At 45.9% G+C, this 26385-nt stretch overlaps 2 protein-coding genes across 4 annotated transcripts; one reads left to right on the top strand and one right to left on the bottom strand.

Moving 5' to 3' along the window:
* Positions 1-7245: 7245 nt before the first annotated feature.
* Positions 7246-12591, bottom strand: LOC101481325 (ras-related protein Rab-7L1). Of its 2 annotated transcripts, XM_076878361.1 has the most exons (6): positions 12340-12591; positions 12111-12263; positions 10621-10692; positions 9967-10148; positions 9713-9834; positions 7246-8317 (listed from the first exon to the last, which is right to left on the bottom strand). In XM_076878361.1, exons 2-6 carry the CDS (start codon positions 12226-12228, stop codon positions 8188-8190), a joined length of 624 nt encoding a protein of 207 aa, XP_076734476.1. In that variant the 5' UTR covers positions 12229-12263; positions 12340-12591; the 3' UTR covers positions 7246-8187. The 2 variants fall into 2 exon arrangements, with proteins under 2 accessions (XP_076734476.1, XP_004567671.1); XM_004567614.2 differs by having other exon boundaries at positions 12111-12591.
* A 6651-nt stretch (positions 12592-19242) lies between these two features.
* On the top strand, positions 19243-21943 carry tmem81 (transmembrane protein 81). 2 transcript variants are annotated; one of them, XM_004567616.5, is made up of 7 exons: positions 19243-19350; positions 19703-19809; positions 20015-20286; positions 20354-20499; positions 20686-20801; positions 20992-21185; positions 21258-21943. In XM_004567616.5, exons 3-7 carry the CDS (start codon positions 20035-20037, stop codon positions 21351-21353), a joined length of 804 nt encoding a protein of 267 aa, XP_004567673.2. In that variant the 5' UTR covers positions 19243-19350; positions 19703-19809; positions 20015-20034; the 3' UTR covers positions 21354-21943. The 2 variants fall into 2 exon arrangements, with proteins under 2 accessions (XP_004567673.2, XP_004567672.2); XM_004567615.4 differs by lacking the exon at positions 19243-19350 and having other exon boundaries at positions 19361-19809.
* Positions 21944-26385: the final 4442 nt, after the last annotated feature.

A 26385-nucleotide genomic window follows, 5' to 3' on the forward strand; every position in this document is an offset into this window, starting at 1 on the left:
ATTGGAATTCTGATGAAGCACTCTCAGGGATGTCAGAGTGTGGCATGCAGTAAGACCCACATAGTCAAAGGCTGGCTGTTTTTGTTTTGTTCCTTTCGTGTTTTTTTTTTTTTTTGTTGTTGTTGTTTTTTTTTTCATGCTTTTGTTTATCTCTTGCTTTGTTTGCCCCCCTCATTTTGGTTTGGTATTCTCTACTGTTCTGCTGCTATGCTGATGTTTTTTTATGTGATGTAATCTGTCTCCGCAGTGGACTGTAGTGTTCTAAAAGTACAATAAAATATTAATCACAAAAAAAAAATGTAATCTACATGATACAGTGCCCGTGCAATAAAATATACACAGGAGAAACATCGCGCCCGCTGAAAGATCGAATTAATGAACACAAAAGTTCGATCAAGAGGAGTGATCGAACCAGCCCTGTTGCAAGACGCTCCAATGATAAACATCCATATTCCCCATTATTTTTTCTAGGCATTGAAGCCATTAAACTAAACCAAAGAGGTGGTCATATTAATTTTATCCAGACAAAAAGAGAAGCATTTTGCATGCTCCACTTTAAGAGTCTGCACCCCAGAGGTATGAATGAGGACTTTTCTATCAATGAGTTTTTGTGAACTGAACCTTTTTTATTTTTTATGTTTTTATTCTAATTTTATCAGTTAAATTGTTCTCACACGGGTAATGTTTATTTAATTAATTGTATTTATTTTTTCAGCCAAAGAAGGAGTAGCATCTACATCTCATCTTAAGTCTACATTTTAGAGACATAAATTAGGACCTTTTAACAAATATGTTCCCATGTGATGATGTCCTCTTGTTTTTAATTCAACTGCTGGCCCAACCTCCTTTTATTATTAAATACTGCCCTTTGTCCCCCCCCCCCCCTTTTCTTTTGTACAGTCATAGTATTATTATGTATTTCGTGCATGTGTTTTTTTGAGATAGGTGGGGGTCATGTCTCCTCCCCTTGCCCTCATCATTAATGATCTAGTCCAGTATTTACTATTAACCAATTAACCAATACCTACCTGTTATATGTCAGCTGATCTATCTATGACGTTTTGATTGGTTAATTTGAATTTTTTTCTGTTTCCTGTAACAGGTGACAGAAGACAAGTCAAGAAAAGGACAAGCCCTCAGGGACCATTTAGGCTTGCAACTTATTGCCTTGTTTGGAAGGTGTGATAGAAAAAGGAACTTCTTTGTCTAATTTTAGGGGTTTAAGATTGACCATTTACTGTAACTAACTGATGCATATCATGTTCATTTGTGACGCATGAAGGGGCGTAACCCTGATGAATGAAACCATTCTGAATTGAGCTGTTCGGGGAAGATCGATGCTGGTGTTGCAGTATACATCTTCCCACGCGTGTACTCAATAAACCATTGTTTGACTGAACTTTTCCGAACCCGTAACAGCCACAAACTGAAACGCGTTGGTCAATTATTAAAGTTGTTCATCTTCCCTTAAGTGTTGCTGGAGTTCTTGCATTGTGAATTCTTTCATCCTCTCCATGCACCTTGGAAGTAGCTGAAGTTGTGCCAGAAATCGTTGCTGCTAATGCATAAAGCCCCAGATGTGTGCACTGCAGCCTCTATAACCCTCTAATAAACTGTACTTCAGCTGCAGTCTGCTGCCTGTGTGGGCTTGTTTACATACACCTTGTTATGTGACGATGAGCAGGATGACACCTGTGCATTCAGTGCATTGGGCCGGGTCACTGCACAATATAGGCCATAATTATCAGCTCCAGTATTTGGGGCTCTCAGAAGCCTCCTGCAGCCCAGCCACCTGAATATGTGGGGCGAGGCGACCTGTCCATGAAGCCATGATGAATCCTCTGCGACCATGTAAAATGGGCGAAAGCATCTTTAGCAGGGCCCCCTCAGTGAGAGGAGGAGAAAAGCGCTCTCAACACTGTGTCCATTAACGGCTAAAGAGCCCCTCTGAGGAGCCTGGTACTGCCCCCCCTGCTGTGAGCTGTGGGGTGGCCATGACAGGCTGACACACAGACAGGAGCTCCATCTGTCCAACATTCGGCCTCCTCTCTGAGGGTTTCCAGCTCTGAGCTCAGAGCTCACTGGTGAATATTAACGCCTCCAGTGACGGGGAAACATTTAAAGTGTGTTTAATCAGTTACAGAAACCTCACACTGACTGCAGACCGTCACGTTGCCTCCTGATTTATGACAAACCAAAGCTGCAGCAGTTTGATTGTTTTTAGAAAGAGGACCGCAGAGAGGGTGGAACAGTAAGCTAAAGGAGCCAAAGGAGAAGATCAGAAGGAAGGATAATAATCACACGCTAATAAGAGCAGGAGGAAGACGAAAGGAGGGAAGAAAACCACACAACAAACCTTCAAAATAAAACAGGAAGTAAACCATAGACTGTGTAAACATAAATGAATCTTCTGGGTCTGAACAATGAAATTTTTTTTTCTTTTTTTTTTGCCTGTCCCGTTTGGCTCTTTTGCATCAGAATTGTTGTCTAAAGGCAAAGAAAGATGCCCAACGGATTTACTTTACCAAATGGACCATCCCAGCCTTGCTGTAATGGTCCATTTGATTCACCTTTTATTGTTTATTTTATTTTCACTTGCTGAATACGGGACAGACTTGACTGGGGGAAAGAAGGGGAGAAAGAAAGAGGGAAAGAGAAACAGCTGAGAAGAGGGACGGGGGAGAAGGGCAAAAGACAAAAACCAACAGAACGGGCAGAAAAAAAAAAAAGAAAATGCATCTATCAATCACCTGGATCACCTGCTGAGAAAGAAAAAAGAAAACAAGCAGAAGAGAACAAGAGTAATAGAATAAACAACATCACAATGATATAGGGCTTTGGAGCGTGATGTCACGGGGGTGGGCGTGGAAAGGATTTTGGCCCGATCCGCCATTTTGGGGGTCTAAGTAAGGAGCCAAAGCATAGCCATGGTTCGTACTTGCTGTGTGGTCGGCTGCAATGTTCGATCTTACGACCGGCACGGGAATAAGTTTGGATTGTCTTTTTATGCTTTCCCAACCTGGAAGCAACATGAAGGAGCTCATGTATCGGATATTACCAAACGAAGGCGTCTAGCCTGGATAGCAGCCGTGAGACGAGCTGATATCAAGTTCTGTTACGTCTCCAGATATCAGCTGGTGTGCTCAAGACATTTTCATTCCGGTAAGTTCTAAATATGTTCACATCACACTTTATAGCTGAATAATATCATCGTTGGTGGTCTCGGAAGTTATAGAAATTGCGATCAAACATCAAATGGAGTGACTTTGCAGACATATGTGCTATGTAAAGATTCGCAGGAGGAGACAGGGAGGACACAAATTGGCGTTAATAATTTGCCCAATTATCAATGTGTTAATTTGCATCTACTTTACAATTATGGGCATATAATATGATAACGATATTTTAGCAGTTTACTGATAAATGTGTAACATTAATTATGGTGGGGGGTGGAAAATGGCTATTTCACTCGATGCACTCCAGCTGACTTACTTTGACGACGTACTCAGAGTTTGGCGGCTTGAAAATAGCCAAATCTTGCACCCAGCCATTTGTAAATTGGATGTGCGCCTCCAGTGACTTGTAATTACGAAACTGGTTCGCTGTGTAAGCGCTTACTCCACAAACAAGATACGTGAAGATATCGGGGTAGGACAGTGGCGGTAAGTCGTCTGGGTCTTTACTCCACTGCCGTATGTCGTATGGGTCCAGATTTGCGATGCACTCTATTTTTTTTCAAATACCGCTGCTTCGCCTCTGGACGCAATCGGTCTCTATACCGTCCGTTTTCTTTTGAGCTGCTTTTAAACATGTTTCTTGTCGTCGTCGCCGTTCCAACAGTGAGTTTGTTTGGATCGTAGACCCCGAAAATGGCGCCGCGCTCCCACAATGCATTGCGGCGTGACGTCAACTCCAAAGCCCTATATGGGAATATGACAGTAAATACTAAATGTTAAACATTATTGTGCAGCACATAAGATCAACAGAACACAGTGTGCTTTGAGGTAGGAGCCAAAAAGGGTGTAGTTTGTGGGTGTGATCACCCGTGTGTACACCTGTGAGCATGGACGCGCTTGTTTTTAAAAGGTTCCTTCATGTAATGATCTGCTAGAGGGTGTGGGGGGGCCACAGCCCCGTCCTCCAGGGCATGAAGCAGGTATGGAGGAGATCAAAACTCCAGACATCCAGAGGCCCCCAGAACACAAGAGACCAAGGAAGACCAACAGAGGGGCAGCCGCGCTACTGTCCCAGAAAGAGCTGAGGAGAGTCCCAGATGAGGGCTCACTCAGCAGCAAAATTTTATAAGTAAACAATAGAATTTTAAAATCTATTTAACGCGCCCGTGAGCTCCGCCGGCAGCCAGCCGTGCCTGAGTGACCGAGCCCCAGGCCGAGAGGCCGGGGGCACCCCACCTCCGAAGTGGCCCGAGCGAGCCCCAGGCTCCAGGCCCCGATAAGCGGCCGCCAAGGAGTGAGCCGGTGTGTACCTGGACGCCCATCCCCGGACACAAAGAACCACCAACGCACCGATGTCTGAGGGGGTCCGCCACTGGCAGGGGAAGTGGTGGTAGGGGGAGATAGGCCTCCAAACCTTGGAGGGCCTGAGATGTCCCCAGAGAGGTGGCGCCTGACACCCAACCTGACATATAGACACAGACATACAGGCACACACAGATACAAACATCCATTCCCACCCTCATGCTCTCATATGCACTTACTCCACACTCAACCAACGTGGAGACAGACATAAAGAGACGCTGTACACACGATCACACTCCCCAAGCGTACTCTACAAACCGGGTCTAGGTACCCTTGCCCCTGGAGGGGGAACTGCACCCAGACCCAGGTGGTGTTTCCCTTTTCCCTGCGGTGGGGGGAGGCAGACCGCCCCGACTCCGCAGCAGCAGGGAGGCCCCACACTCCAGACCGCAGTCGGACGGCCAACTCCTCCTCTTAGCCCCCCCGCTCCAGCAGGTCGCAGAGAACGGGGGTGAGAGAAGACTCCAAACCTTCCTCCACCCGCTCATTGTGTTGTTGATGCATGTGTGTTCTAAGGTGCATTTAAAACCCAGGAGGGCATGGAGCTACCTGCCAGAGAGCAGCAGGTAAGCGCATGGTCCCTCCTGCTAGCCCTCAATGTCTACGTGTATTTAACATTGAGAGGTGGGCAACGATGCCAGGGGTGGGGTGTACACCCTGATGGTACTTTGGATTCCGTGTATCGTGCCCACCCCCAAGATCCTATATGTATGTGTAACGAGAGTGTGAGTAATGTGAATGTCTAAGTTGTGGGATAAAATTGAGGCAGAGGCAGCCAGAAGGGGACAGAGGGGGGGGGGGGGGGGGGGGTAGCCTCCCCTGGTGACATACCCCTACTCCAAGGTCCTGCATGTGTGGGTGGTTGTGGTGGAGCGGGAAGAGGGAGGCAGCTGGAGATGGGGTGGGAAGGAAGGGAGGGGCAAGTGACCCCTCCCCCGCTGACCCCAGTAGGCACCCCCATACTCCGCGACCCGGAGTATGGGGGTGCCGAACAATGAAATCTTAAAGCTGCAGGATGCTAATAGCTGTGGTTCCACCTTTATGGCTTCTGCGTCGCTTTCCACTGCTGTTCAGATTTAGATGCTAAAAACGACCTGAAACCCAGTTCAGGAGCTAAAAACGACCCGCACGACCAAGCAGCAGGTATATCGTCACCTTGATGTCCACCTTTGTTGTATCGCACATGCGAGACGTGTTGCTATGACAATAGCCACACACGTTAGGTAGTACCAGATTGTAATGGAAAACCAGTCGATCCAAGCATACAGGAAAAGGAGCAGATCATTGTTGGACTCTTCAGCTAAACCCAAAGACAGGTCAAAAACATGGAAAGAAAAACTTTATACTTCGATAGAATTAAACCATCTCAAAGATTCTGACTCTGGAATTAAATGGTTTTCTCACCGCTATGACGTCCTCACGCCTAACGTGAGAATTCATTTGAGTTGAAAGCCCACTCAGCCAGTGTGATAAGAGAAGACAGCCTTTAGCCTGTATTAGTCCCACAGCTGGAAGTTATAGAAGCTTCCAGGGTTTCTGTTTTCTGCATGTAAAAGATGCATGATGGATCCAACCATGTTTCAACACTTTTCAGCAGTTTCCTTTTATTTCTGGTTGTCGTCTAAACATGCCTGCGATGCAGCTTTTCAGCGGCAACAACAATAACTCTGGACCCAGTCCACTCCTTTTATGCAGGGGAGGCGTGATGAGCTGATTGAGCTCAGGTGTATCAGCTGCAGCCGCCCCACGCCCCGTCACACTGGATGTTTTCTGAGCTCTGTTTAAAAGTGAACCAAAGAGTGCTGGCGATGGAGTCAGTTAGGTCGTCCTGCAGCTGATGGGACATTTTTTGCAGTAGCTTAAAGTTGAAATACTTTAACCTGCATGAATTCAGATGTTATCAATGTTCATCGGGGAAATTTACATTGACTTTATGCATAAATTCAGATGGACTAAAACAGCGTGAGGTGGTGAGGGTCTCTTTGAAGCTGAAGTAGTTTATTGATCACGTGGCTGTGGTTTCCTGATATTACTCACTGCAATTGTTTGGGGGATTAAAGTAATTTTACCAAAGCTTAATATGACCATTTTATGAACCTGCTCCAAATCCAAGCTAAGAATTTCTCAGGTTTCTCTGGCTCTCACTGAAACAAATGACACCCTGGGAGGATAAGCCTGATTATCTTTACTTTACTTAGTTGGGTAATCATAAGATGGTATTTGACTTTTTAGCATGTTTATTAATCAGATCTAGAAAAACAGTCCGAAGGCCTTCTTTGAAAAATGTTTCTGTGCTACAACTGGATACAAATGCAGATGACATCAGGTCAGGCAAAAGGAAATACACAAAGCATGCTGGTTATCCTGGAAACCCCCAGAAAGTCCAAATAAGCTCAAAGGAATCAACCTGAGGCACTGAGAAACAGAAGGGAAACACAGGAGGAGGGAAACAGACAGAGGCAGGAAGTAAACAAACTGAAACGCAGAGGGAAGGTAACTGCCAGAGTAAAACAGGTAATGAAACAAGGAGACAACCTGAAAAATAAAAGAAGCTAAAAACTGTCAGCAAGAGTAAAAGTGTAAAAATTCAAAGCAGAATTTCTCGCAGCAGGTCGGAGCTCCCGTGCATGTCCCACTGATGCTGTGCAGCACCCACTCACACACGCCTCGCCGCCAGCACGGGGACGCCACGTGTCGGGACGACTCAGCGTGATGGGAGATGATGGACGGCTGCACCGAGCACGCTCTGCACCTCGTTCTCTCACGATACACTCACCTTCCATGTGCTCCTTCTGGTCCCCACGCCTACGCTGAACGCCACCTTTCCGTGTTCAGCCTCTGCTTCGCATTGCTTACCTGGGTGGCACACCTGCTGATTCCCAAACACGAATTTAACCTTTTCAGTTTAAAAGGTTTGAACCAGACCTTTTCTTTTGTTAGCTCGTGTGCCTCTGCTGGAGGCTGGAGGTGTGTGTCATTCATTATTTAGTATGTCATCATCATTTCACTTCTTTTCTTCGACTTCTTTTACTCTCCAGAGGTTTAGTCAAAGATCAGGTTTGGGTCCCCACCCAGGACTCTCAAACTCATGTGGATCAGGACTGACGAAGCTGAAATGAATAAAGTTAATTGACGAAGGTGTTTAATATGAATGTATGTGAGTGTTTCTGGAGCTTCAATCTCTTAGTTTCCTTCTCTGGGCACCTTGGATGTAGGTGAAGTTGTGGCAGAAGCCTCGACTGTGTTTCTGCTGTGTGAGGCTGGTTTGTTCTCATCAGGGTGCAGCGTACAAACCGCTAAACACGCTAAGGTCATGTGCTGTGTGTTTGAAAAGCTTTTCCTGTTCACCATTGTCTCCAGCACCTTTCCTGTGCTCCCCACTCGGCGTCACGTCATCGGACCTTTAACGTGTCTCACCTGTTTCTGATCACAGCAGTGAAACATATACCCGTGTTTGTCCTTAGTGTTGCTTCTCGCTTTAGGCGAGGCCCGGATCTTTATTTGAACTTGGTTTAATTTACACCTTTAACTCAAAATGAAACTATTAAAGGTGGGAGAGCCAGAATCAGCTCCGAGACAGTTCACAGTCCTACACTTCACGTGCACATGAAGAGTACTTCCTGCTGTGCTCCGAGTGATGCTCGTGGTTTCAGCAGCAGCCTCGTTCTCCTCCTGAGCTTCTGTTGAACTCTGAGTCCGGGTGAGGATAAACTCGGACTTCAGGTCTGTGAATCGGGTCCATGGTGGACTGAACCGACAGAATCTCCTGCACCAGCATCCTGAAACGCCACAGATTTCACAGCTTTAATGATGTGTTTTCCTGATTGATCAGATTGAATTTTCTGTTTAATACTCTTTTTCTCTCTTGCTTTAGATCTTAGATCTTTGTGTCAAAGGAAAGACGGCCTGGATACCTCGATAATGTTCAAAAACATCTCAGCTGTTTCCAGCCAAAACCACCAAAACCTGCGAGACGATGACCTGGTCAGAAACTCTTTGAGCTGCTCGCTCTGAGCTTCAGTAATTTCAATGATCGGAGAAAACAAGCTGTTGCAGGACGTCCCTCCAACATTCAGAGCATCATCTTTAAAGAATAAAGCCGTCGTTCCATTTAAACCAGGGAAGCAAATATGAAGTTGTTAGCTATTTAAAAGCTAGCAGACAGCTAGCAGTTACAGCTGGCTGTGTCAGTGAAAGAGGCCACGCCCCTAATAATACAAACTGGTGAGTTATAGAAACGCCCCCTCCCCCACAGGTGTTATTGAGGAGGAGGACCTCAGAGGAGCTACAGACATGGCTACGTTCACACTGCAGGCGAAAGCGCATCAAATCCGATTTTTTTGACCCTACGCGACCCATATCTGATCATGGTGTGACAAATCCGATATTTCCAAATCCGACCTGGGTCACTTTCGTATGTGGTCCTGAATCCGATACATATCTGATGTTTTAGAGAGCGACTGCTGTTTGATGGTCACGTCGCATTAAATCCGTCTTTTACGTCACTGACACAAGACAGACGCCAATTATCAGCGCCGGAGAAGACATCGTGAACGCTTCCTGTCCATCCAGTGAAACTGCTGGGAAGACAACGTTGGAGAAACGTGAACATTTTATTTGTACTGTATAATCTGCAGATTCTGACAGAAATCTGCAGCTATCCTCTAAAACAGCAGTAAGGATCATTATTAGGTTATCTACATTATTATGTAAATAACAAAATAACTTAAAGCAAAAATTGGGAAACATGAGGTCCGAAGTCTTTATATTAAGGCCATCAGTCACACATACTGTTGCTCTGGGTCTAAACAGAGCTCGTTGTGTGTGACGTCTTCTTTTGCGCATGCGGCCGCTTTGAGCGTTCACACTAGAGCGCGTTTGCTGTCGCATTTTATTTGTAGTGTGAACGAGCAGACAAAAAAATCTGATTTGATCAAAAAATCTGAATTGAGCATCAAGACCTGCAGAGTGAACGTAGCCTGACTCTTCAGGTTGATTCCAGCTTCAGCAGGTGCTAACATAAGCTAATTTCCTTCTTGCATGTTACATTTTATTGAATAAAACTGCACATAACACAAAACTGAGATGTGGGATTCTACTGGATTGGTCCAGGTTTAACTCTAAATTCCTAAAAATGAATTCTCTGAGCTCTGCCTCTGATGTTCTCTTCCTACCTCGTGGCTTCTCCAACGTTCTTGTTGTCTTTGACTGAAGTCTCCATCCATGTAATGAAGCCGTGGGCTTTGCTGAACTTGTCGATGGTGTCTGCAGAGACAGCCCTGTGAGCGAGGTCGCACTGCAAACAGACCGAAGCAGAAAGACTGAGTTTATAGTCAGGTGACTCACTGCATGTTAGCAGCCTGTGCTCATTAGCCTGAACCTCAAAGCTTCCTGGTGGATCCTTCATTAGCTGGATGCACTCAATCACCTTGTTAGCAACTAGGATGCAGGGGATGGAGTCTCCGTTGGGCAGCATGGCCTTATTGTCCAGGTCCTCTTTCCAGTGGCGACAGCTGGAGAAACTGGAGGAACTGGTGACATCAAACATCACCACACAGCCCAGCGCCCCTTTATAGTAGATCCTGGTCATGGATATGAAACGCTCTTGGCCTGAAGAGACAAGGCAAAGGTCAGTGTGTCACCAATGCATCCATCCATCCATGACCCAGTCAATAATGCAGAGGCGTTAGATATTTTGAATTTAATTTTTATTTTATTTTGAACTATTTTTAATTGCTTTCAGTTTTCTTCCTGTCTGAAAATGTTCAGTTTAGTTTTTTTGTTTCATTATTTGTTTGAGTGTATTGTTGTTAAACAGATTGAAGATGTTCAGTTCAAACACAGCCCTTTATGTCAGGTAGACAAAGCAGTTTCTAAACAGGTGCACCAAAGCCTCCAGAAGCTTGTAGAGCACACTGACTCAAACTTCAAACGTTTGCTGTTGTTCTACCTGCACACCGTGTCATGTCTGCTGGTTTTAATCTTTTTCTCAAGTCGAGTTTTTGTTTTACGTCATTTAACCAGTCTTAGCATCAGCTGACCCACTGAGCTTAAAAAAGCTGAAGCCAAACTTTCTTTGTACCTGCGATGTCCCAGAGTTGCAGTCGGACTTTCTCTTTATCCGACCAGTGCAGCAGCTTAACGGAGAAATCCACTGCAGAAGGAAACAGTCTGTTTTAGAGACGCAGCAAGAGAGAAATGAAACGCCACTGAAGGCACATCTACACAGGAAAATATGAAAATAAACTCAAAGTTTCACTTTGCTTCTTCTGAAGTGAAACCTCTGTGAAATTATTCATTAAGCGCAAAGAAGTGAGAGCTGGTTTCGTCCAGCTGAACCTGCACTCATTCTCAGTTGCTTCCAGGTATGTATAAACATTGAAATTAACAACGTGTCTCATCCTGTAATTATTCATTCAGTATTTTGTACACCTGGGGTCTGAATCAAGTGACTAATCCCCAGTTTCTAATCGTGCAAACAGATTGAAGGCTGTGAAATAATCAGTGATCTCCTCTTCATTTGATTCAACTCGTGCAGAGAGACTGTGAACCTCATTATTTCCTGGAGCTTTGGTTTAAAAGGAGGAGCGCTCCTGATGTGATGGGTTCAAATGTAGCTGTAGAGACCGGCGGACTGAAGTCGCCAGTCAAAGCAAACCAAAGGACAAAGTCTGAAAATCAACTCCAGCTATTTGTGTAAGAAACAAAGTTTTAGATCATAAAGTTAAAAACAGCCGAGGTCCTGAGATGAAAAATACATTTTGACCTGACGGTGGTGCTAGAGGACAAGTTACAGAGCTCCTTCAACAAAGAGAGAGCAGATTTCTCCTGTTTTGGCTTCCTGTTAAATCCAGAATTCAAAATCCTGCTCCTCACATACAAGGTCTTAAATAATCAGGCCCCATCTTATCTTAATGACCTTGTAGTACCATATCACCCTATTAGAGCACTTCGCTCTCGCCCTGCAGGCCTACTTGTTGTTCCTAGAGTATTTAAAAGTAGAATGGGAGGCAGAGCCTTCAGTTTTCAGGCCCCTCTTCTGTGGAACCAGCTTCCAGTTTGGGAGACATATATAAGTTGAAATGAATTAAATTAAAAACCCACTTTGTGTGTGTATAATAAATATAAGGTCCCTTGAGGAACGGTTTAAAGGGAACTCCCACAGTAAGCAAATTTCCTTGAATAACACGACTTCTCTGAAAAATTTCTAATTCAGGAAGAGGTGAAGGGAACGAGACAATCGTGGTGGGACAGATAAACGTTAAGCTCTTTTAAGTCATGATCTGGTGTAACATGAGCCCAAAGCAGGAGCTGTGCGACAGTCTGATGGTTTTTGTTTTCTCAGTCAGGACCAAAGTGGTGGATCCACTTTTATATTCCATCTGTCTTCAGATTTTACATGAACATCAGTCTGCTCCTCTACGATATAAAAACCAGTTTCAGGTTAGTGCCTGCTATTTCTAACATGACTTCTGAAGTTTTCTGATGACCATGCAAAGTCTCAGGGCACCCAAACACACCACGCAGACCCTGCCAATGTTTCAAAGACTCAAAAGAGTAAAGCAGCCCTACCTCCCACCGTCATCTTGTAGGTCTTGTTGAACTGTCCGCTGACGTAGCGATGAACAAAGGAAGACTTGCCGACGTTTCCATCACCGACAATGAGAATTTTCAGAAGGTGCTCCGTCATCGCTGTCCTCCGTCACGCAACAGCAGGTGACAGACCTCAGCACGGAGAGCTCAAAGTTCACACCTCTGCTCAGGAAACACCGTTTATGAGCCAGACACACATTTTACTCACCTCTAACTAAACAACACCACACATACATGTTCTGTGTCTTTAAATTACACCACATTCAAATCTGCCCAGCCTCAAACCCAGAGAGGGGCCAGGCTTACACCTCGAAGCTAACTGTCCAACAGTGCTGCCAGAGTCGGTGTTTCAACACTCTGCTGTTTCCTGACAGGAAGTTGCTGCAGGCCATAAATATGAATCAGACACATAAACCACGCCTTTGTGGACGGCGGGCTGTTAGTGACTTCTGTTGGTTTCTGTTGGTTTGATGGCAGTCTGTGATTACCTGCGGCCAGGTAATCACAGCTGTGTTAAGAGTGGGTCTCCTAATCGGAAGGTTGGTGGTTCAATCCCCGGCTGCTCCAGTCTGCATGCCAAATATCCCTGAGCAGGATACCAACCCAAGCTTGTCACAGGCTGGGTCTCTGACCCAGCGCTCTGAGTTCATGTTTGTATTTGTCTCATTTTGTTATGTGATTTAGTTTGTGTTATTTCCTATCTGCCTTTAGTTTAGGCAGTTATTGTTCCTGGGTTTTCTATGTTTTGGGGTTTTGTATTTATTCATCACATATTAGGTCTGTTAAGTTGTGTTGTCATGTTTAGTTTTAGTATTTCCTGTTTTATTCTGACAATGTCATGTGTTCTTTGTTTATTGTATTTAGCTTTCCTCTCCTGGTCCTGTCATTAGGTTTATGTCTGTCAGCTGTTTCCCCCATGTGTCTCCACCTCCCCTGATCACCTCATGTATGTATTTAAGCCCTTTGTTTTCTGCATGCCATTGTCAGGTCGTCTGCTCATCCATGTCTCATCTCCAGGTACCCATGTCAGTTCACTATGGTTAAGGTTTTTCATGTTTTGTTATTAGTTCACCCAGTTTAGGTTATTGTTTAGTTTTCACCGATGCCCTATTATTTTGTACCCTCGTTGCTAACCTCAATAAACGGCTTGTTTTGTTAATCCACACCACATTTTGGTCTGCGTTTGAGTCCTCCTCTGCAACACATACGGTCTGCCCCAGTCAGACCGTGACAAAGCTGCTCTCTGATGCGTCTCAGAGCCAAACCACCAACCTTCCGATTAGACCCCGGTTCCTACAACATGTGTCAAGAAGTATTGATCAATGGTTTGATAATAAATCAAATCCGTTTGATAGATTCCTGTTTTTGATTAGATTAGTGCTGGAGTGCCTCAGGGTTCTGTGCTGGGACCAGTACTGATTGCTGTTCTTGTGACACAGCATTTTTATCCATCATTGTCTTTTTTAAACAGTAAGAATACTTGAGCCTGTTTGCTTTTTAAATCTGTAACTAATTTTACTTCAGGAAAAGTTGTGATTAGTTTGGGGGGCTAAACAAAGATGATTTGTTTTTTCAATCACAAACTTTTGTTTATGTCTAAGTTGTAAGAAATGAATGGGTTTATATTTTAGCACGACGCCAGTGTCCGGCAGCCTCGCCTCTGTCAGTGCTCCCCAGGGCAGCTGTGGCTACAAGGTAGCTGCCATCACCAGTGTGTGAATGTGTGTGTGAATGGGTGCATGCAGTGTAAAGCACTTTGGGGTCCATAGGGACTACGTAAAGCGATATACAAATACAGACCATTTACCATTTCCTTCATATTATTAGAAAACACTGCATTTTCTTCCATATTCAAACTGAATGCACTCGGTTACGTTTTTCCTCTGTTGTTGATGCTGTCCCAGCTTTACACAGGACACATAGAGCAACAGTAGACGTAGAACCTGCCCATCGTCTCATCAGCATGTTTCATGCTTCAGCCTGTTTTCAGCAGAAAGTCAAACCTCTCTCATTGGCTGCTTTCTTTTTCACAGGATCCAGCATCGGTGAGGATCTAGCTGACCTGCTGGCAGGAACAATGAAACATTACTGCCAAGGAAAACTACACAGGCTGCGGCATTTCAAAATACAGATGTACTAAAGAGCAGAGCATTGACTGAGAAATGTTACTAACATCAGAGGAATCAGGCTGTGCATCGTAACCAAAGCTGCAGAGTAAACGTGAACCATCAGGACACTTTCATGGAGGCTTCACTGTCCCCACCATCATCTTGGTGATGCAGGGAGAGTTTATCTGCTTTTACTTTGTGGTTCTTCCTTCTCCACCCTCGTCCTGCTGCATCTCCTCTTCATCTTCATCTTCCTGTCTCTGGGCCTTGTGGAGTCGAGTTTGACAGTTATTGGTGGGTGCAGTCGCCATGAAGCAGACTCATCTCTGTGACTCCGTCAGTGTGTTTCCAGCCTTTGTCTTTATCCCAGCAGCAGAAGCAACACAGGGACTTTTTAAGGTTTTGTGTTTAAAACGCTCAGATTGTCTGTGGTGTGGGAGGGTTTCTGTGTTTTTAGCTACAGATGTTTTCATCTGTAACGGATGCTGTATGTGACCTGTTCAGGGTTAGGGTTTGTAGAGTTTCAGGTGTAATTCTTTGAAGGCTCTGATCCTCCCAGCAGGTGTTTGGCTGAATGATGTTTCAGGTGTTCAAACCAGCAGCTCCCACAAAACAGCCGAGCTGCGGATCGACACGGAGGAATCCACGGTGGATCCTGAACGTGACGGATACAAACGGACTGGTCCTTGATTTAGTAATGGAGGCAGGTGAGTGTGGTGACATGCAGGTAAACAGAGGGATGGCGCTCCCCAAAATGGAGTAGAATAGAATAGAATATCTCTTTATTGTCATTGGACACGTACAACAAAATGATGGGTGCTCCACGGCAACTGTGCAGGAATTAAATATAAATAATGAGACGGCAGAATAAAGGACAGACAGGAGAAATACATCTAAAACAACAGAAAGGCACTCATGGGAGAATAAAGTGAAGGAGGTGTACAAAGGTCTGAGTCTGTGTGTGAGTGACCTGACTGACCTGAGGGCAGCGGGTCAGACAGGTGGTGGACAGGGTGCCTGGCTTACCTGAGACAGGAGGATCTGGCAATGGCCTCTAGGGGTGTCAGAGGGCAGCCGGTGATGTTTTGGCGGGTCAGTGACCCTCTGTGCAGGCTTCCTGTTGCCAGTATTAGCCTCTGAGTACCAAACACCAGGCAGGAGGAGAGCACGCTCAGTTTGTGTTGTTGTGTGAAAGCAGTGCTACACACAGAAACTTAACACAACATGTACCAGGTGTGCTCACACGATCTGCTCACACCATCAGCTGGGATCCAGCAGGTTTCCATCCATGTGACAAACTCTGATTTCTGAAGTAAGCCAACACCAGCTGATTAACTGTGTGTTCTTGACTCTGCAGGAGATCTCTGAGTCCTCACAGTAGAACGACTCTCCACTAGGGATGGGTACCGGTGTCCGGTGCCATGATGGCACCGGTTCTGACATAAACGGTAGTAACCAGACCGAAAAGCAGCGCACATTTCGGTGCTTTTTTTCCCTGAGATGTCATACACTTTGGATCCTAGCCAATCATTTTACGTTTCCGAGGATAGTAGGCGGGTCCAGGTACGTCCGTTCTTTTAGAGCAGAGCTACAGATTAAAAACGCCCAAGGCGAAGCGGTCAAAGTCCTGCTGTACTTCACAGCAAAAGATGCAAACTCAGCAGCAACAAGTGCTTTAAGCTGATACTGTGATACTGTCAAAGGAGGTAACTCCTCAAATCCGATGAAACACCTGGCGACGCATAGCGTTTTCTTAAAAGTCGAGAAATGAACCGTATTTGATAGCTTGCTGCGAGACCTCACACCGAGCACATCTACTGCGGGTGGGTTGCCTGTTATGACCCGGAGTTAGCAACATCCCCCAAGAACCCGAAGAGGAGAGTCCTGGCCCCTAGCCCTGCCAGTGTAGCAGAAATGATGAGGATGATGATGCAGCAGCAGCCGTTCTTCTCTGCGTGAGTAGCTTAATGTTGTTCGTGTGTAATTTACGTTGAGTAGGCTAACCACGTTATTACATTAATGCATGTAAGGTGAACTAGCAAACATCATCATAGCTACATGCGGCTGTCTTCTTGTTTGATGGCAGATACTCCCTTCACCCTGGCCAAAAAGGCTAAAATGACCAAAGAAAAAGAGGGAAACAGCTGAACATGAGAGGTTTAGGACAAAGTTTGTGTTTTTTCCATTGTTTAAGCACTGCTTCCAGCCAAGAGTGATACCATATATACCCCATAGCTGCAGAAAAGGCTAACATTGTTATCTTTTTACAAAAAAACAGCTGAACATGAGAGGTTTTTGGACCAATTTTGTGTTCTCCATTCTTTAAGCACCGTTTGAGCACCGGCACCGTTTCAAAAGTACCGGTTTGGTACTGGTATCGGATAAAACCTAAACGATACCCATCCCTACTCTCCACCTCTGATAGGTCTTCTGGTTAAACCTGGGTTCGGGTCTCTTAGCACTCACAGTTGGCCTGGAGGGCGTGGCACAGGTGGGCGGGTCGCAGTTACTCCTTGAAGGTCATCAGCAGAAACACTCGGCAGAATCTCAGCAGTCGCTCTGGTGATTCATTTCTCTTCTGGCTGGGCTTCATTTTCCTCAAACCGGGCACAAGCAGGCAGCAGGTACACCGACAGACCCGACTCTGCTGCTTTATTCAGCTTCAGCGTGATTAGTTGTAGAAAAACAGAATCAGGAGTTCATCTGCGCCAAACCTCCTCGAGATGATCGACTCCACCTTCTCCAACTGCAGACGTGCGAACATCTGCTGCGCAGCACACAGCTGATGTGCTTTCTTTGTCTGTGTGAACTTCAATCTGGAGTCTGTGGCTGTCATGTGGCGCCTTCTAGTGGTCACAGTGACAAACTACAGCTCAGTGCATTTCCCCAAACAGCTCAAACACACAGCAGCGTCAAACACACAGTCCCACTCACACTCAGCCAAAATCGTGGGCACCACACCCACCACATCAAAAACTCCACCCACTTCACCGGCCCAGAGACTCCCCCTGGATCCAGATGAAACCACAGTGCTGTGGTCTGACGCTTGCATGCTGAGGCAGTGGAGACGGTCAGAGAGCGACCACAACAAGACCCCTGCTTAGAAAACAGAAGCTTCGCCCCGATCACACCTGCACACTGTTACACCACCTTACCTCCATATTTAAATACAACCAGGGCAGTCACAAACAGACGGGTGTGCCGTGGGCCCCCCGGTGTGGCCGCTTGGAGCCAACCTTTACATGGAGGAGGTGGAAACTAAGGCTCCTGGCTCTTTCAAAGGGACAGCACCTGGACGCCACCTGGCTCAAAAGTAGAATCAGAATGTCTGCTGTTAGCAAGCAATGCAGCAGCGTCTCTGTGGTCACACAGCAGGGCGGTCCTTCAGTCAGCCTGAGCTTCATCGTGGTGTAAACACTGCTATGGATCAATACATTTATTGACTAGTAATGATGGGAAAACGGCGCTCAGCTCTCATTTTACCCGCTGAGTTCTTGGTGTACCTGAAGGCTGACTATATGACGATGGCGCGCTGACACAGAGCTCACACCGAAGCTTGTGTGGGAACTCCACCCACATCTTTACTCCCTCGCATTCACACCTGACGCAGTCTTAGACACGATTGTTTTTGTGTCTACTCATCCAGCTTTAAACTCTATTACCCTTCCAGGACCTGAAGTGAAGCGCTGCAGCCAAACCATCTGTTCTCTGATTGGATTGTTACATTTGTGATTGACATGACACTGACCTATCAGGTGAAAGGAAGAAAAATCGGGTCAGAATTTGTACTTTCAAGTTGGAACTGACACACAGCGAGGGCGACATGAGCGCACAGTTTCACACACACACCTTAACAAAAAAAATGTGCGTCAGTAATTTTTACAAACACACAGATTCTCATGTATATGTAACACCTACTCAGTATAGCTAGGCTAGGCTTACAGACTAGATTTGAGAGGAGTAAAATAAATTTGAGAGAACTGAATGTTGAACAGTCGGCAGGTTTATTACGACATTACAATGTTGCAATGAACCAGTGTGAATAACAGAGACAACAGGATACGGTGAGTTCAACAGATCCTCCAAAGAACGATCCGTGTGGAAGGAAGTGGTTCTGGATTATCTGACATAATCCACAGACACACAAACACACACAGAGACACACACACAGACACACACAGACACACAGACACACACACACACAGACACACACACAGACAGACATACAGACACACAAACACACACAGAGAAAGACATACAGACACACAGACAGACATACAGACACACAGACACACAGACAGACATACACAGACAGACATACAGACACACACACACACACATACAGACACACACACACACACACACACACATACAGACACACACACACAGACACACACACATACAGACACACACACACACACACACAGACAGACATACAAACACACAGACACACAGACAGACACACACACACACACACACACACACACACACACACACAGACACACACACAGACACACAGACAGACACACACACACACAGACACACAGACAGACATACAAACACACAGACACACAGACACACACACACAGACACACACACACACACACACACACAGACACACACACACAGACACACAGACATACAAACACACAGACACACACAGACACACACACACAGACACACACAGACACACACAAACACACACACAGACACACACACAGACACACAGACACACACAGACACACAGACACACACACACATCAAAGGCTCTGATAACTCTGCGTTCGACTGTCACACTGTGACTGCAGCAGCTGTGCTTATGTTGCACATGTTGGGACCAGAAAAATCACGGTGTGTTCAAGGGGCATTGGAAATAACGCTATAAGACGAAAAAGGAACAGTAACCATGTCTATAAGGGTTACATATAGATGCACAAACAGGCGATTTTCAGATATTTTGGTTTCCAAGGTTACAAAGCTCACACCTACACGTCTGATTTACAGGTACAAAGTATTCCTGAGAAGGTCTCCACCCTGGAGCTGTGGTCGTCACGACAACTTTACATTTGAATGTAAGCGCTGTTGGTGACACACTGAGCTTCACCCAGCAGGTGAGTTCACCTGTTTATCCAGTCTAAAGCTTTCTGTCTGCTGCTGATAGAGCTGCGACACCGTCCGGCAGACGTGTCACGGTTCCACTTTCCTGAGATTCAAAACCAAAATCAGCAAACTGAGACTAAAATCAGGGAATAATCAGAGTCATGAAATATTCATGAAAGAGAGAAAATAATGATGAGCAGTGAAATTAGACGAGGAAAGCGGGTCTTAGCCACGAGCTGAAGGAAGCTAAAAGTCACAAAATCGTTGTTTGATAGTTACAGGCAGCCCGGCAGCGAGCTCCCACGTTTCTTATCTCAGTGAAACGGAGTCACTGTAAACGGGTGCTTCTTTTTCTTCTACCAGGACCTCTGACAGAACGGAGACCTTCAGGCTATCCTCCTGACAGCATCACCTCCAACCACCACGACGCTTCTGCTGAGCTTTAACGTCACTCCCATCATCTGCTGGAGGTAAAGGTGCCATCCAGGGAGAACTTCCTGTCCTAAACCCTTAACCAATCAGCACGCGTTAGTATGATGGCATGGTTTCTGGCACGTGACCCACGCTGGGTTCTCTGAGCCACTGAACAAATCGTGACCAAACTTCCTGTCAGGATTCAAAGTAAAAGTTGTGTCTTCATCATAAAATGAAAACAAACAGTCTTCTTCTCTGCAGATTCCCCATCGAACCTCAGAATGCAGAGCGTCGGGCTTCAGCGCCGCCTCCTCGTCTCTGTCTGCCTCTTCCTCCGCCTTCTGACCTCAGCTGAGTCGCAGCAGGTGGAGCAGCTAGTGGAGGAGGTGCAGAATGTCCCAGTGGAGGTCATCACTGAGAGCTCCCCCTGCAGCGCCACCTGTGGGCTGGGCCTCCGGACTCAGACTCTGTGCCTCCTAAATGACAGCAGGGCAGCGATGGAGGAGAAGCTGCCGAGCGGCGGTGAAGCAGAGGTACAGACGCAACACTGCTGAACACAGGAAGAGGAGGACGTGGTGACCATCTGTGTTTGACCTGCAGGTGACGGAGAAGTGCCGCGTCCGGGCGGTGCAGTGCATGGACACGTGGCAGTGCGGACTCCAAACCATGACAGTCACATCCGGACAGAGGGTGGAGGTTGACTGTGTGGGAGACGTGATGGAGGCCACGGGGAGGTTCTCCTGGAGGTGAGGAAGAGGTCTCAGTTTTAAACCAACCTTTGGGACGGCTGGACCAGACGGGACGTTTGGACAATGAGACGACAGGACTAACCTGCCCGAAGGCGGGCCCTCATCGTGTCCTTCAGTTTTAGATTCCATGTTTATTTTATTCTGATCTTCAGTCGGACTCTGTCGGCTTCTTTTACGGCTCAGGGTGTCGTGGCGTTACGCCCGAGGGATCATCAGCACTGACGACGCTCTGCTCGCCCGCTGGGACGCTCCTGAGCTGGACCGAGTGGTTCTGGACCCCGTCAGAGAGGAGGATGCAGGTGAGCGCACCTCTGCACGTGCTCAGTCAGACCCACATTGTAGAAGTGACGTGATTCTGCTGGGATACACCGTCTTTATTTGTGGGTCACTAACCTGTAAAAGCTCTTCTTCTGTGGTGACGCTGACACGAAAGGAAAATATTTGTGAGAGTGAAACTCGAATCAGACTGACTCCTCCCATCGTCCTCAGGGACGTACCGCTGTGACGTGCAGGACGCCGCCTACCGCAGGGTCAAACGGGCTTACTGGGGCATCCGGGTTCTGCCCGTCGGCGTCCTCAGCCTGGACTACGACAGCTCGCTGGCCCTTTGGGATGAAGGCGAGAAGAACCAGACCGAAGAGGAGGAGGAGCAGAGGAATATCTTTCCCTTTGCTCTCCTTGCGGTACGTTTGGTTTGGAACACGTTCATTTAATGCTTCTTTGTATTCAAAGTTTGGCTGCTGCTTTGGTCACAGATGGGCGTCAGCGTAGCGGTCGCTGGCGTCTTCGCTGCTCTGCTGAGAGGCTACGAGGCGATGAAGAGGATAAGGAGGAGGAGAAGAGGGATTTAAAGGTGTCTGGTTCCTTCTGAATCTGCCAACCTGCTTCAAATAATTGAAAATCGTTTTTCAGGAGTTTGTTATTAAAATGAATGACAAATAAAACCTGTTAGATTCTAATATTATTTGATGCCATGTTATACCCCGAATTAAAGATTGTGAATTATTATGTAGTTTTAGTTTGCATTATTCTCCTGAATTAGAAGAAGCTGATAACTATTGCATTAGTTAAACTGATTTGCATTACATTAAATTGCTGACTTGTTGTGAATGAATGATATTGTTTTATGATGCATTATACTGCTGAGTTATAAGAAATCTAATTTGTCTGAGTAGAAGAGAACAGAGTGTGCTGGAGTTTTCTGCCCCATTTCAGCAGGAGCAGATAAACAGGGAGCCAAGGTCGTAGCTCAGGCGCTGTGTGAGAGAAAGCATGTGAATGTTTAGGCTTTTTATGATAAGGTGGAGGCACCAGAGGCTATAAAAGTTTGAGCAATGCTCCACCATTTTGAGATTTTGAGGCTGTCTGCATCAGTGTCCATCTCCCACGCGTGTGTTCATTAAAATCATCGTTTGACTCAACCCGGCCGGACCAGTGTTGTTATTGTGGTTTTTTCTCTTGTCTCCATCCCCAATATTTTGAACCTTAACAAACCCAAACCTGCAGATACACGTCACCAACAGGTTTCAGTTTGGTACGCGCTTCATTCTGCCGGGTGCAGTGCGGCCGTGTTCCTGTAGATGGCAGTGTGGGCTCAGCCCTGATGAAGCTCTGCAGCTCATAAATCAGCTGCTGCATACAAAGCTTTTTATCCACATTTTAAAATATTCTTTAAGAGTTGTGAAAAAACTAGTGTTCCTTTTTTCCAGCATTCCAGGTCACAGCTGGAACATCTGTGCGCTGAGGTGCATCCATGTGTGTTACAGGTGTGTTTGAGTCTCAGGCTGCAGGGCAGCTCCAGCCAGGCAGGGAAAGCATTAAAGACTGCCCTCCGTAATAACCAGCATGGTGTTGTTGGCAGTGCTTTGGTGCTTCCGTGGAAAGGCGTCTCCTCAGCAGTGATTCTGCTTCACAATAAGAAGCTTGTTTTAGCACAGGTCAGGTGAACGAGGCTACGATGCTGTCGAGCTGAGTGAGCGAGCGGGCAAAACAAACAAAGTGATGATGATGAGCTCGCTGTAACGGATTCATGTCCTGGTGGAAGCAGCCCTGCGACAGAGCACGGAGGGGGGTCAGGTAGGCCTACGTCAGGACCATTTACTGTCCTCAGCAGGGAAACAGTCAAATGTAATGCACATGTGGTTCATGACTAATGCACCCATCTTATTGTTGTGACTCAGACGTTACATGGTCTTCACTGCACCCTCTAACTGGTCAGACTGGTAGTTGGTGTAAAAATGCAATGAAACTGGTTTTAAACGATGCCCCAGTAATAACTCGTCTTCCCAGGATCGCTGTCCCGTTTTTTAAAATGATAAGCCACCCTGGGGTTTGTGATGAGGACCCAGAGCAGTAACATCTCTCTCTCTGCGGGGCTCTCATTTATGAAATGGAGCGTCTCACTCTGAAAAATGTCGTCTGTAGCAACGTCCAATCAGTGTTTGAGCATGAAAACCCAGCCAACGGCGCTCTGATCAACACATCTCCAATCAAAACAAACTGATCGCACCTTTTGATTCCCCTCTATAGCGTTTCCAGCCATAGACCAAAAACATGACCACCAATGAGCAACATGTTGACTTAAAGGGGAGGAGCTAAAACAGCTTGTTTCAAGCAGAGGTGAAGTGAGGGGCTCGTACCTGCAGCCGAGCGGCTGATTTACCAAAGAAGAATAAAAAGAATGAAAAATGTGAAAAGGTTACAAAGGAAGGAAAGCACAGCTGCTGCAGAGAAATCAGACATGTGAGAAGAAAAGTCGCTGCACATCAGATTATTCTTCCACGTTACTAAAAGTGAGACTGAAACCTGGGAAGAAGCCAGCCAGAGGTAACGGACTGATCAATATCAGCCCTCTGTCATTAAGACAGGACAATCTGATGGATTACAATCATTATTTCATTAAATGAATCATCAAGAGACACCTTTAGTGTTCATTCTCTCAGCTGCAGCCTCAGTGCTGTTGAACAGTTTGAGAGGAAATAAAGTAAAATCAAATAACATTGGGTTGTAGTGTTTTAGGGTTGTATCGAAATACTTAAGGAACAATAATCCTGTTGTAAAATTTAAATATATATAAACAATATATTTAAAAAATGAAACAACAAAGCTGACTGACTACCATACAAAGACAGTAAGCAGCACTGGCAAACTGCCGGCCCTCTGCAGATCTTTACTCACATAACCTGCTGTTAGATGTTAGCTTTGCTGCATTGCATGCAGATGCATCCCTGTAAGGAGTAAAGCACCGTCGCAGTGCAGAAGTCCCAGGATGAACATCTCACTCTTCATCACTAAGTGAAGAAAATGAAACCCGAGGTTTCTCCTCAGCACTGCTTGTTTTTGTCTACTTATGACATTTTACTTGGTGGTTGTTTGCTGCTTCTGCTAACTGTACAATAAATCGCTCCTTGGGGATAACAAAGACCTCCTCGAGCCCCTCTGAAAGCACACACCCGCTAATCAATCCGCTGGTAGCAGGGGTCAAATGAGAGTCGACAATCTTTTCAAGTATAAATCAATGAGTCAATTCATCAATGTTTGAATAAAATCTCTAAATAATTCATTAAATCTGAGAAAGTTATAAAACATAAACATTGCACAAGGTCACCTGGTTCTGCTGTGTACTCTGAGGTTTAATGTTTGAAATATTTAAAGTGTGGATTAATGTTTCCTCTTCTTTAGGGAACAACGTGCCTCATGTTCCACTGATTATCTGTAGACGTGTAGTATTCAGTTATTGATTAGCACACGTGCAGGTCAGGGGTCAGCTGTGGGGCCGTTTATGACCGCCTCTCTCGAGGACACTCATTTCTGCCCCAACTCTTGCTCCATACATTATCTCTGACTGCCCCCGAAGTCATTCTGTCCTCTCTGTCAGAGGCAGCCGTCAACATAAAGAGCTCTGCTCATGCGGGATTTGCAGACGGGTTTGGGTCTCCTCAGCGTCACCGCCAATCCGGGTTCGCTGATGGTTTGCTGACTGGGCGACGTTAGATGGATGAGCTGTTGGGTCTGTTCAGCCACTGCAGACCCGGCAGCTACACTGTCTGTGGATTAAGGAGTCCGCCGTGACCCTGCAGCTGTAAACTGCTGAGCTGGGAGCACCGCCTCCTCTGTGCTGTCTGTACCACGATAAACCTCTGTGAATCCTAAAGTCCCCTGACGGCGAGTCATCGCAGTGAGGAACCATCCTCTGCTGTCCCAGGGGATGATGGACGGGAAGCGTTTCCACCACTTCAGAGCGGTCTGATGGACGGATCGTGAGCCTCTGCAGACACTTCTCCTCGAAAACCAATTAAAGCTAAATGTAAGCAGCCCTCTGTCACACTATAATCTGAAGATTAGAGCAGGAAAGGCGACTGATGGGGCGATCTCCAAACACAGCATGAACGTGTTACTCTGCAATTTAATCCTGAGTGAAGGCGTAATTACAGCTGTCAGCAGCCATTCTGTGTCAACCACTGTTTAATGGCCTGAGATGACTCTGAAGAAGCTCAGCAGCACACGCTGGCTTTAACGAACTTTGTAGAAATCCTGAAACCTTCTGCTGAAGTCCCACACAGCCCAGTCTGAGCTCTGCAGGCAGTGACGCTGACGTTGGACTATGCCAGCTAATCAGAAATCAGCAGTGTTGGCCAAGTTACTTTGAACAAGTAATTAATTATAGATACTAGTTACTTCTTCAAAAAAGTAACTGAGTTAGTAACTGAGTTACAATATTCTAAAAGTAATTAATTACTTGAAAAGTAACTATTGCGTTACTTTAAAAAACATTTTAACCCTCTGGGGTCCAGGGTGTAATCGGCCATTTTTAACTACTTCTGATGTTTCCTCCACATTTCACCTTTAAAAACGATTTACTTTGTCTTGTTTGGTCTCATCAGCACAACCTCACGTGTCTGAATCTGCAGTCATGCTTTCATTTTGACTACTGTAGTAACACAACTGATCTCTGATGAATTAACCATTTCAAACTGTTTACACAACAATCAGCTGTTCTTCAATAAGATGCCACAAATTATTTGTGCCACTGCAAATATTTGTGTCCACTATAAAGGAAACATCACAGCCTGATACCTGCAGGTCTGACAGCAGCAGGTGTGTGACTCCTGTTTCTACCTGGAGACAGCAGTCGCCTCATTGTTCTGACACACAACACAACACTATCCACAACACTACACACTAACTACACAACACATTAACTACACACTCCAAACACGCTGAACGTCACAAATCTCTCACATCTCAAAACTCCACAGCTCCTGAAACTTCCACTGTTTTAGGAGCTGTGTTGTTGTTTTTGCTCATAAGCAGAGAGCGTCGCTGCTGTCCTTAGACAGACGTGACGAAACTATTGAGGAAGAACACGCGTATATCTTGTTTATCATCACTCTGGTTTTACTGGCCTATCAGTTTATAAACTGGTATATGTCACCTTGTTGCAAAGCCACGTGCAGGCTGAAGGAGTGGAAATAGCGCCCCCTATGTGACATTTACCAGCAGACTGTGGGCTGGCAGGGGCAGGCTGTTCATGTTTTACCTCCGTTCTCCTGCGCAAGTTTCTCCACAGACCAAGCTGTCTCACGCTGAGCTCAGATCAGGGTCTGGAGGAGTTCTGAGTTGGTCTTAAAATGAACCTGAAATCTTGGTAAATAACCATCCCAAGAACCAGACGTTTTCTCTGTGTCAGATTAATCTGAAGCATGTATCGATCACATCACAATCAGGAGTCTTTCTCTGAACAGATTCGTCCTGTTTCCTCTCATATTTCTGTCAAGTTGCTTCTTTCAGCTCTCAGTGACAGACTGGAGACGCAAAGTCGCTGCAGAGGGACACATCAAAGCAGCCCGAGGCTCAGACGGCAGCTCATCACATGGCAGACTT

The sequence above is a fragment of the Maylandia zebra genome, linkage group LG20 (genome assembly GCF_041146795.1).
Source record: "Maylandia zebra isolate NMK-2024a linkage group LG20, Mzebra_GT3a, whole genome shotgun sequence".
In the NCBI taxonomy this organism is placed as follows: Eukaryota; Metazoa; Chordata; class Actinopteri; order Cichliformes; family Cichlidae; genus Maylandia; species Maylandia zebra.

Coding starts and splice junctions, on each gene's coding strand:
- tmem81 (XM_004567616.5), top strand. CDS start 20,035: ATGCAGAGCGTCGGGCTTCAGCGCCGCCTCCTCGTCTCTGTCTGCCTC. Junction 20,287..20,353: donor CGAGCGGCGGTGAAGCAGAG/GTACAGACGCAA, acceptor TTTGACCTGCAG/GTGACGGAGAAGTGCCGCGT. Junction 20,500..20,685: donor ACGGGGAGGTTCTCCTGGAG/GTGAGGAAGAGG, acceptor TTTACGGCTCAG/GGTGTCGTGGCGTTACGCCC.
- LOC101481325 (XM_076878361.1), bottom strand. CDS start 12,228: ATGACGGAGCACCTTCTGAAAATTCTCATTGTCGGTGATGGAAACGTC. Junction 10,149..10,620: donor GCAACTCTGGGACATCGCAG/GTACAAAGAAAG, acceptor TTGTCTCTTCAG/GCCAAGAGCGTTTCATATCC. Junction 8,318..9,712: donor AACGTTGGAGAAGCCACGAG/GTAGGAAGAGAA, acceptor GTGGCGTTTCAG/GATGCTGGTGCAGGAGATTC.